This window comes from Mchenga conophoros, linkage group LG18, assembly GCF_057382185.1.
Source record: "Mchenga conophoros isolate Kocher_MC1m ecotype Shallow Benthic linkage group LG18, M_conophoros_male_GT1.1, whole genome shotgun sequence".
NCBI classification, from domain to species: domain Eukaryota; kingdom Metazoa; phylum Chordata; class Actinopteri; order Cichliformes; family Cichlidae; genus Mchenga; species Mchenga conophoros.
This window is the reverse complement of record NC_140543.1, coordinates 20640937-20652666: the sequence shown is the minus strand read 5'-3', so window position 1 is coordinate 20652666 and position 11730 is coordinate 20640937. Positions and strand designations below refer to the sequence as shown.

General features: G+C 41.9%; 1 protein-coding gene across 2 annotated transcripts; it reads left to right on the top strand.

Moving 5' to 3' along the window:
* The first annotated feature begins 5981 nt into the window (after window positions 1-5981).
* On the top strand, window positions 5982-11391 carry parla (presenilin associated, rhomboid-like a). 2 transcript variants are annotated; one of them, XM_085255706.1, is made up of 10 exons: window positions 5982-6102; window positions 6670-6853; window positions 6962-7066; window positions 7181-7313; window positions 8576-8671; window positions 8757-8906; window positions 9200-9270; window positions 9350-9451; window positions 10063-10160; window positions 10617-11391. In XM_085255706.1, the coding sequence occupies exons 1-10, from the start codon at window positions 6023-6025 to the stop codon at window positions 10765-10767; spliced, it is 1170 nt and encodes a 389-aa protein (XP_085111832.1). In that variant the 5' UTR covers window positions 5982-6022; the 3' UTR covers window positions 10768-11391. The 2 variants fall into 2 exon arrangements, 1 of the variants encoding a protein (XP_085111832.1); XR_014889609.1 differs by lacking the exon at window positions 10617-11391 and having other exon boundaries at window positions 9350-9962.
* Window positions 11392-11730: the final 339 nt, after the last annotated feature.

Below are 11730 nucleotides of genomic sequence, written 5' to 3'. Positions count from 1 at the left end.
GGCTCAGGTAAAGAGTGAGTGAGGGAGGGGGCGGGACTTTTCAGGAGGAGATGCAGAGTGTGCATTGTGCCTTGATGCAGAAATGATTTGGCATGCAGCAGAGAAATGGTTATAATGAATGAACTGTTTCATTGCGAGAGGATGAGTTCTGCCTTCTCGTCTGTTCATCTGTCCTCAACTCCAAAGCAATCGACATAGCAACCAGGCTTCCCCCCTTTTTTCTTTCTGTTTTTTTACTGTTTTTGGGGAGATTGTTTTATATACATATCAATTTTTTATACCTTTCTGCAAAAGAAAAATGGAAATTATGCAGGAATATTTTCACTGCAGCTGAATATTTCAGGGTTTTGTTTCGGTTTTTATATATTTATTTATTGGGACCATTTGAGGGCAAATGTACCCCATAAATTCAATTCTCTTTCATATTTTGAACGGATCTCTGCAAAATTAAGAGCCCCTCCCTCCCACAGTTGCTGACCACGTAATGTACATGTTGTATTACTTGTTGCAAAGGTATATGATATTTTTGCTGAGAGACATTAATATTTAATGAATGAATCAGATCAATAACTGTGTCCTGAGCATTTGACGCTTTATTGTGCCTGTTATTTGATTATACTGCAGCAGAATTATGATAGATACACAGAACAGTGAACACAAAGGCTGTGCATTCAGAGTGAGCTGTTTCAGTGTAAACTAGTGTTGTGTAATGAAATCACGTCATCATGAACTGCCAGGACAGATATGTGCACAAAGGCACAGTCTGTGAGTAAGAGTACGCTGCTTTCACCTTTATTCAAGTGCCGCTCTTGTTCTGTGATGAGTGTTTTTTTCTATCCCTTGTGAAATAAAAAGGAAACACACACACAAACAGATTTGTTGTATTCCTATTAATCAGTAGGAGTACTGGAAGGTTGATGTTGTTGTGTTTTGTTGCTGTCCTCTGTTATTTTGTGCAAAACCAACATTAGCACTGAAATCCCAAGTCTTCAATTCACACAGCATGATTCTGTCTATCAACCGAACGAGAAGAATACCACAATCCTGCACTGAGTCTCAAAATGTATGCAGTGAAAAAAAACAGAAAACAACTAGTGTGGTATCATCTAACTGGTCCATTGATCAGTGTCTTGGAAAGGGCCCTGTCAGCACTCTGATGGGACGCTATGACAACAGCTAGAGTTTCCTATGATGGTATAAAAAGAATGAGCTGCTGGTATAAGATGTTTCTAGCCTTTAAGCTGTAATAGAAACCTGAAGGCCAAATGACGTTCCGCGTCATGCCTCCGCCTGTAGCTCCAAATCACAGTGCAAAGCCGGGAGGTTGAATGTCAGATTGGCTTTAATATTTTCTCCTTGTGGTCACAGTTACAGTGGCACGAGAGGCCGTCATACGTGAATGAAAAGTTGCTCTGATTTCAGACGTTATGCTTCCTGTCACATGTGCCGGGGACTGGCTGCCCTGCTGCCGACACAGGTGAATCCTGGCGGGCGTCAGTTCACAGCAAATCAATGAGAGGACCTGAAAGAGAACACCTCTGCTGGGGGGGAAATGGACTGCATTGATCAGAAAGACACCTAAAGTCTTCTACAGATTCAGAGAGAGCTTTGTATGTGTGTTCATCTCTTTAATGAAAAACCAAATGAGCAACAGCTTTAAGTTTACTCTTTGACGCCTGAAATATTCATGCTTTTCACCCTCCTTTTTTGTCTACTCTCTTACCTCTCCCATCCGGTCTCTCTGCCTGTCTCCTATCCCTTCCTTCCTCTCCTTTCTTCATCTCTCCTCCCCTAACTCCTCTCTTGTGTATCTCCGTGTCCTCCCCTGCCCCAGACCTGCACCCATAGGATATCATCTAACTTGGCAGTGTGTCCTTGCCCCATACAGTGGCAAAGGCATGCTGCTGTCCCTGCCTTTGTACACAATATCTTTGTCCTGAAACACCTACACACCCTGTTCCCTCTGTATGACTATATAATTTTCTCGCAGAAGTCAGATTGTATTATAATGTACCCAGGAGATGCATTGTCTGCTTCACTTAAGATGAATCGCTTGTGTGCCCCATCAGTCCTACCTTTTAACTCTTTCTCTGGCTTTCTCTGTGCAGTATTGTGTAGAGCTATAACAGCCCAGCAAGTGCAGATATTGCATCGGAGGAGAGCTCTCCTCTGCAGACACTGCAGTGCAGCCTTCCCGCTGCAAAATTCTCCCTTCTTCACCTATTTCTGGAGTCAGTGGCTGGCCTGGGAGAAGTTTGTGGAACTTGTCCAGATGCCAATAGCATTACCTAATGTCATCAATATTGCTCAGTTACTGTCCACGTTTTACAGTGTTTCTTGTTTTCATGAAGGCAAACTTTTGTGTATTTATAATTTAATTGGAAGAAATTGGATTTTTTTGGAAAGGAAGCGGTAAGGAAGTCTTTCATTCAATGTTTTGCTCATGTGAAAGCCTAACATGTTAATAGCTGTAGCAATCATTAGGGAAATTCTTTAAGCAGGCTCTGAAAATGTTAAATAAAAAGACAAATTCATAGAGTCATTGTTCCCCATTCTCTTAATTAGTTCAATACACGATAGGATTTTGAAAGACTGTTAGGTCCATAATGTTTTGGACAGTGACACAGCTTTTTTAATTTTACCTGTCACCACAGTGCATTTTAATTCAGACAATCAAGTTGTGGTTAAGGTGCAGACTTTCAGCTTTAATTTAAGGGGTTTAACAGAAGTAATGTATTAATTATTGGGAAAATACATCCACTTTTATACACAGTCCAGTGTTTTCAGGGGCTCAAAAGCAACTGGATAAAGTAAGGTCATTTTAAATATAAGGATACATTTTAGTACTTGGATAAAAATCCTTTGCTGTCAGTGACTGCCTGAAGTCTAGAACCCATGGACATCAGCAAAGACTGCTTCCTCCCTCGAGATGTTCAGTTGCTGCTTGTTTGTGAGTCTTTTTGTCTTTAGCTGTTTTGGAGGAAGGAAGGTTCAGGGTTTAAGTAGTCATCATCATGAGCTCATCCGATTAGAATGAGAATAAGCAGTCATCAATCATTTGCAGGTTTTGTCATTTTATTGAATAACGGGTAAAGGAAAGAAAGACACACATGGACTGCTATCTCTCAGCTGCCGCCCCATGTGGGAGTGAAGAAAGAGTGAGGGATTGGTGAGTGCAGTCCTTATATAACGAGTGACAGGTGAGTGCAATTAAGGCCAAGCACCACACCCAATCAAAGGTGAGGAAAAGAAACAAGGTGCATCTGGTGAAGTGAATGTGCTGAAAGGTGAGCCTTTACAACATTAGTTTTGTCTGCAGTAACTCAAAAGCACACTCTGTTGGGCACTAACTTGGCCATTGAACAATATCCATCCCATATCTTTGCCTCGAGAAACTCTTAGGTTGCTTTTGCAGTATGCTTTGGGTCATTATCTATTTGCAATGTGAAGCATCATCCAATGCAACATTTGTCTGAATCTGAGCAGAAATCTGTACACATCCACAGAATTCATCCTCCTGCTTCTATCAGCAGTCACACGAACACTGAACACCAGCAGCAATTACCGTACATTGCCTCCACGGCGTTTGAGAAATAATGTCTCTCTCCTTCGCTATACTTTTCTCTTCCCATTAATTCTGATCCAACTTCATCTTGGCTTCTTTTGTTGAAGATGAAATGCACAATGGCTCTTCAGCATGTCATTGGTGGCAACCTAAAGTTGTGAGGTCAATGTGTAGTAACTGCTCCAATACAGTTCTCTTCATCTTGTTCATCAATACTGTTGAAAGCATTTAGTTGATCCAAAATGCTGCCACGAGAGTACTGACAGGGAGAAGAAAGAGAGAGCATATTTCTCCTATACCGGCTTCTCTTCATTGGCTCCCTGTTAAATCCATAATCTAAATTAAAACCCTTCCCATCACATAAAAGGCTTCGTATAATCAGGCCCCATCTTATTTTAATGACCTTATAGTGCTGTATCACCACAGCAGAGCACTTTGCTCTCAGACTGCAGGCTTACTTGTGGTTCCTAGAGTATTAACAGTAGAATGGGAGGCAGAACCTTCAGCTTCCAGGCCCCTCGCTCTCAACTCTTTTCACTCTCCATGTGTTTATACACCTCTCCGCATTTAATTATGAGTTATTATTAATCTCTGGCTGTCTTCCACAGCGTGTCTTCCTCTCTTCACCCCCAAGCGGTTGCATCACGAGGCTGCCCCTTCCTGAGCCTGGTTCTGCCAGAGGTTTCTTCCTGTTAAAAGAGAGTTTTTCCTTCCCACCTTTGCCAAAGCGTTTGCTCACAGGGCGTTGTCTGATTGTTAGTGTTTCCCTGTATTATTGTAGGGTTTTTACCTCACAATATAAAGTGCCTTGAGGTAACGGTTGTTGTGATTTGATACTTTATAAATAAAATCGAATTCAATACTGCTGAGTGAGTGCATACATCGGTGTAACTTTGTGCTGAACATTGAGGGAGTCAAGATCTCTGTCTAAATAAATAAATAAATCTGGGTAAATTCCCAGATGATTAAACATGCAACTATTTTGCTGGTAATAACTGAAATGAATAAAGAAAATCAACAGCCTATTTATGCAAGATAATTCCTAATTTTATCGGGGGGTTATATTGGTTGGGTCTGATTATTGGGGGGGGGGGTCATAACCCCCCTGGAAATTAGTGGCTTTTCTGCAGTTCCCTCATTTTCTGTCACGGGTTGCTCTGAGGATCCACTCGCAGGACTCCGGAGTGTGTTGTAACAGAGACAGTTTATTCACAAAAATCTTCACCAAGTGTATTTACAGGCAGTGCGAGGACAGTGCTATATACAAGATGTGCGAGGACGGGTTCCAGGGCTCCAGGGAAAACAAGGGGATCACACACACGCTCACGCCAACCTCTCTCCGCTAGTGACCAGCCACCTCTTACACGCTCCACACGGGGAAACACGGGGACGAGTCCGGGGAATCTAGAACAGAGAGACAAATGTTACTTTCTGAGGCGGAAGTGTGGGGAAACTAGGGCTCGACGTGTACTGACAGGAGTCTTCACAACAATCCAGCGTTGAACAGCTGATCTCCTCCTTCTGATATACCAGCTGGTCTGATGAGGCCCAGGTGTGCATGATCTGGGAGGGCGTGGGCCGAGGGCGTGAACCCGCCATGAGTTCCGCCCCGGCAAAACAGGGGAGGGGGAGAGAGAGTGCTGATCAGTGCCTTGCCGACCCCGCAGGTCGTGACATTTTCATGTCACCTACAGATCCTTGCTGTATTTGTCAGACACTGGAGTCAGCTGTAAAGATAGTACAGTGAATATTATTGCCCTGAAATGTAGTTAAATAAACACAAAAGACGGAAAGTACAACTACCACAAACTATAAATTATATTTTGATGAAGCACTATATTTTACTGGTTAAAAATCAGCGCTGTGAATAGGCATCCAGAAGTCTGAGATACTCACACTGGAGTAAAAAAAACTGTTTTACTGTTAAATTTTTAAATTTGCGGATATTGTAGCACATCCCATCACAAACAAACAAACAAAAACTGAATAGTTGCTACACGTGTAACAATTTAACCACTGTTGAAAGCGCTTTTGTTCTGACAAATCTGTTCGTCAATGCGCCACTAGAGGGAGCTGATTATACCAAACAAAAGAGACGCTAACAGAGGCCTGTGGAGTATTTACTGTTGCACAGCTGAACGGTTATGGCAAAAATAACCTTCTATTGTATTTATAAGCATGCAAGGATTTTGACCCTTTGGTGTTGTGCAACTCTGTGTCCACCCAATAAAAATCAAACTGACAATACTAACGCCACAACTAAATATAAGATAACCAATTTAAGTTAAATAGATACTGTGAACCGAATGTATATAGTCAGACACAGCGCAAGAGCTGCCTGTAGATGCAGAATTATACAACCAAGTTACAAATGCTGGGTTTTACATGAGTCCGTGAACGCAGCATCAGCTACAGTGTGGTGGTGGGACGGGCTTGAAGCGGAAGGTCAACACAATCATGGCGTGGAGAGGATACGCGATAAAATGGGCCAAAACAGAGTTCGTGAGATCCCAGAACACCACTCCACGAAGCTCCAGGTGAGCAAACACAAGGTCGCTGTGGTCGCAGCGTCTGTCTGCACAGGCGTAACACTGACAGGATGTGTGTGTTTACTTCTCCACCAGCCGCAGCCCGTGCTTACCTAACTGTTCCGACTGTCATTGCAGGGAGATCCACAAAGCTAAAGACAGCTTCATGTTTCATCCGTAACCTGCGATATCGAAGCGTAAACGAGTTACTGTAGTCTTTCTGTTTTTCAGTAAATGAATTGAGTGCCTTAAACAGCATGTCGTGCTTTTATTATTGATACTGATACTAACAATAAGTAGTTATGGAGCCACTGTGAGGCATGCTACCCGTGTAGATTCATACATTGTGGGTGCTTGAATTGTTCTCAGTATTATTAGCTTTTATTACGGATGCATTCATTTTTTTGTAACTCTACAACCAGCAGTAGCTGTAATTTTACAACAACAACGAAAAAGTAAAATTAGTTTTCAAAGCAGGACTTTTATGTTCTTCCCCTAAATGAACATTGATTTTATACTTTTTTGTGTATATTTCAACAACTGCCTGCTTTAAAAGCTGCCTCTTTCTCCTGGCAGTCTTAACCCCTACAACCAGCAGAGGTGTGGATTTCGTCGGGAGGCCAAAAGGCCAGACATAAAGAAAAAAAATGCCACGCAGGAAACAAACACCTCAGCCACTGAGGCTGGCACCCCGGTGCCCCAGCCTCCTCCTAGAGTCCCCAGGCCTACACTTTTCACACCGCTGATGTTCACAGTAGGGGTAGGTCCCCCCAGTTTTCTACTGCTGTGTAGTGATGAAATGGATGCATGGTACACTGTTGTTTGTGGACAGTAAAGTGCTTCTGGCTGTTTTCTGACTCCATTTCAGTTTACAGGCTGCTCCTTTGGTGCGGCGGCCATTCTCCAATATGAGAGTCTAAAGTCAAGACTTCAGACTGCAAAAGATGAAGAGAATTCAGAAAAAGGCATGCAGGTGAGCACTTTGATGATCCACATTATTGCACATCTCCTTTGCTTGCAGATCGCATTACTGGTTTGATTTACAAGCTGCTCACAGAGACTCTGTGAACCTTTCACATGTTCCCAGGGCACCCAGGACATGGCATACTGGCACAACTGGTGGAACCAGCTGTCCAGCTTCCAGCGACAGCTCATTCTCCTGGTGTCCATGGTGGATGACTTCTGGAACAGCCTCACAGAGGGACAGAAGACTGTGACAGGTATTATTTTACACAGTCAACATCTTTGCAGTGTGTGTGCGGTTTTGATTATCGATTTTCCGATTTTAAAATCGATTCTAGCTTGAATAGCGTGATATCGATTCATTAAAATCCTGAATCGATTTTTAAATATAAATGCATTTTGCCCAAAATGCCAGAATCTCAGGATAAATCTCACAAAATTTTGACAACCACCAAACAGCTAAAACAGTAAATGAGAGCAGGCACACGGATTCTGCACAAAGACGTAAACAGAGCGCGGACCCGACGCTTTCTCGCCCAACGGGACGTACACGGACATGCTGTCGGGGCTGAGAGCCGACAGCTCACTCATTTTGATGTGTCTGGTCCGCGCTCTGTGTTTAAATCTTTTATTGCGCTAGATTCTGAAGCTGCAGGTTTTGTGTCTCTCCAACCAAAGTTGATTGAACCAGTCGCGAAAAGAAGATCCAAACTACGCTTCACATAAACATCATCATGAAGTCCCCCTTACTTGCTGTTTTGCCTCCACCACAATAAAATCACACTTGCACAGCTCTCTCTCTCTGTGTACTTCAAGAACAGTTTCCCATTCACTTGCTTATCACCTACCAGTCTACCATTGTAAACAGTGCTGTCAGCCGCTGTGTTGTTTTTTTCTTTTCTACTTAAATGACTTCCGACAAGAAAGCTGCATTTTTGCTGTTCAATACTGAAGAAATTTAAACTTTTTAAATTATGCAAAATTGCAAAATGCTTAACTGTATCTCTAATAGAAACCTCTGTAACTTTGCTCTGCTTCGCTTCAGCAGCATCAGGTAATGTTCATGTTGATTCATGGTTTTCTTCAGTTTTTGTTCTACCGCAGAATATTTTTAAGGTTATCTGCTATAAAAAGTCAGGCCAGGAAAATCGCCTTCATGTTTGTCTGTGTTTTATCCTCTGTTACTTTGACACAAAGGCATCTGCTGTGATGCTCACACCTTTGATAAAGTCTCACAAGTGTAAGGTTTCTTTTTACAGATATAAAATATGGATATGTACTGATTAGTGATCAGAATTATAATATTTCTGACTGTCTGAGGCAAAATTTCCCCGAATCAAATGGAATCGAATCATGGATCGAATCGATTCGGGACCTTGCGCTTGTGAATGGGAATCGAATTGATTCTAGAAATCAGTGACGATACCCAACCCTATGTGTCTGGGTTTTTTTTGTTTTTTTATTTATCTCTTTGCATTTCTTCATAGTTGGCACCTTTTATTTATTAATTTTTTTCTAGGTATTATCGCACTAAATGCCGCCGTCCTCTGCTGTTGGCGAATCCCTTCAATGCAAAGAAGTATGCTTAAGTACTTCACGTCCAACCCAGCTTCCAGTGAGTTCACCTGTGCTACACGGTCATGTCCTCTTTTGTGTTTGCAGTGTGTGCATTTTTTTCCCCTCTCCTCTTCCTCTTCCAGAAACACGCTGCCTTCCCATGGCTCTGTCCTCCTTCAGTCACTACTCCATCATCCACATGGTGGCCAACATGTATGTCCTATGGATATTCTCCTCAGGGATCGTCTCTCTTTTGGGGAAAGAGCAATTTCTTGCAGTTTACCTGTCTGCTGGTGAGTCAAATAAAGCACACAACTGGAGTCTGATAACATTTATTAAATCTAAACACAATACTTGAATATTTTTAACATTAGTGTTTAATCCAGGGTGGATAGTTTAATGATCTCTTTGCTTCATGTTTGACTGAAACTCGCTGTTATTCCATCCATCATTTACTACAGCACAAAAACCTTATTTTAATTTTGGGACACTCAAACGTTTAGGGCCTTTCAGTACTATGCATGGCTGATTATTGAGAATATAGGTAACAGGAAGTAAGAAAGGCTACCAAATGTTTGATTTTCAGGTGTGGTTTCCACTATGGTCAGTTACACATGTAAGGCAGCCACCGGGCGTCTCTATCCATCATTAGGGGCGGTAAGATATTTGCTAAAATCCATTTTAAAGCTCAACTCAAATGATGGACAGCTGTGATAGTAACTGTTTTGATCTACAGTCCGGCGCCGTCATGGCAGTGCTCGCTGCTATCTGCTCTAAGATGCCAGAGGCCAAGCTTGGCATAATCTTCCTTCCCATGGTCACTTTCACAGCAGGAACAGTAAGTGCTGCACACTTCATATTTCCTACATACACTTTATGAAGTACACCTTACAAGTGCTCGATTGGAATCCATATTGCCTTCAGAAATGCCCCAGTTTTTCATGGCACTGATTCAACACGGTGACTACAGTCAGCTCATTGTCATGTTCAAGAAACTAGTTCGAGATGATCTGACCTTTGTGACATGGTTTGTTATCCCGCTGGAAGCAGCCATCAGAAGACCTGCACACTGTAGTCATAAACATATGAACATGATCAGCAGCAATACACAGGCAGGCTGTTGTGTCTAAATGATGTTGTTTTTCCAATCTTTGGTTGTCCCATGGGAATTGTAGCCTCAGTTCTTAGTTGACAGGAGTGGCACCCACTGTGGGGTTCTGTTGCTGTGGCCCATCTTCTTTAAGGTTGGACATGTGCATTCAGAGATGTTCTTCTGTCTACCTCGGATATAACGAGTGGTTGCTTGAGTTGCTTTTGTCTTCCTTCCCGCTTTTGCTGCAGGAAGAGATGTGAGTGTGCATGGACCAAATAAAAAGGTACATGTATGAGTGACTGTGGAAGTATGCATGCCAGCGCACTGAATGCAGCTTTGCCTTTGTTTATATTTAGGCTCTGAAAGCGCTAGTTGCCATTGACACAGCAGGACTTCTGTTGGGATGGCGGCTGTTTGACCATGCAGCTCACCTTGGCGGAGCCCTCTTTGGAGTGTGAGTCAGGTCTTATTTTTACCCTTTCCTCAAAGTCTGTCCATGTTAACAATATGAAATACAGTTTCAAGGCATATGAAACTGTCTTAATCCCAAATCTGATTACTTACTTTTTCTGGAGGGTTTAACTGTTTTCTTAGACTTACATAAGCAGACAGATTTTTTTCCCAGTTTTAATATCCTGCTCTCATAACATGGCCCAAGTGTGAAAATTGTGGTTATGTGACAGTTGCAGGTGTAGTCACAAATACAGCTTAAAGCCTGTGGAACATATCTAATATTATTAAAATGTTGTTTTGAAGGCTTTGTGCTTTTGAACTCAGTCATGAAAAAAGAATCCAATGATTCTGCACTGCTTTGATCAGTCTAAATCCTTTAATGTCTTAATGTGGCCTAATGGGAGCATCTTGTTCTGCTTTCTCCACATTTTACCGTGCCATGCATCTCTTCATACAGGTGGTATGTGGCATATGGTCATAAACTCATCTGGAGGAAGAGGGAGCCCCTTGTGAAGTTGTGGCATGACATTCGTTCACCAGGCAGCCGAGGTTCCAGGCCTGGACGTGGACCCGGGGGTGGTGGTGGTGGTGGTGGACCAACATCATAAGTCCCTGAAATTCTTTGTGAAAGAACTGGAACCCATCCAAACGAATATGCAAGGACACTTTTATCCAATGACATGGAGTGGACTGTTATTAATAAATAAATCTAGTTTTCACATCCAAAGTTAGTAAAGAGCATTTGCTGATTTAATGCCTTGCAAACTTGAAATTTAAAAGCAGGTGAAACTTCATGTCTAGCGTTGCAGTCGAGATGTTTACTTTGTAGACTTTAAGCACTTGTTATGCTACCGGTAATCTGTAACTCTGCTACCTCATTTAGCCATTTTCCACCAATGCTTTGCCAAATCTCAAACTGGTTCTACACATTTACACCAACAAAGAATGGTGGCACCACAAAAATGAGTCTCCCAACACTTGGATTCAGTGATTTCAGAAGCAATGGGAATATTACTGCAAGTAATTTACCACTAATTTCCAAATGTAGCATTCAGATTCGGCCCTGTGTGACACTAACGTCTGATATAGTATGCAAAAATTAAGTTCTGACACTTGCCAAAATATGGCCATCGACCAGCACCAGACTAGGCACATTACTGGTGGAAAACAGGTGTTAGTAATCCAAAGCTAAAAACCTTTTTATCCATGTTTTTGTGTCCATGTTGTTCTGGAAAACTGCATTAGCCATCAGACCAAAATTTCCACATTAGAAAACAAAGAATTTTATTGTCTGATCCTTTTCCTCTGTTAACACTCTCATTCAAACTACTAGCTTTACATTGAGAGAAAAATAGAACAAATAAGCATATCCAATGATTTTAGATTAAATGGGCACTCCCACGTATACCTACTAATGTAAATAATTCATTTGGTAACAAATCTCTTTATCAGTGCCCTCTATTACAGTAAAAAGTGGCCAAGGCACTTTTTTAAAAAAACCCAAAAACCTGCAGTTTAACTATTTTGGTTAGAAATACTTTCCTCACAGCAGGGCAATATGTTTAAAATTA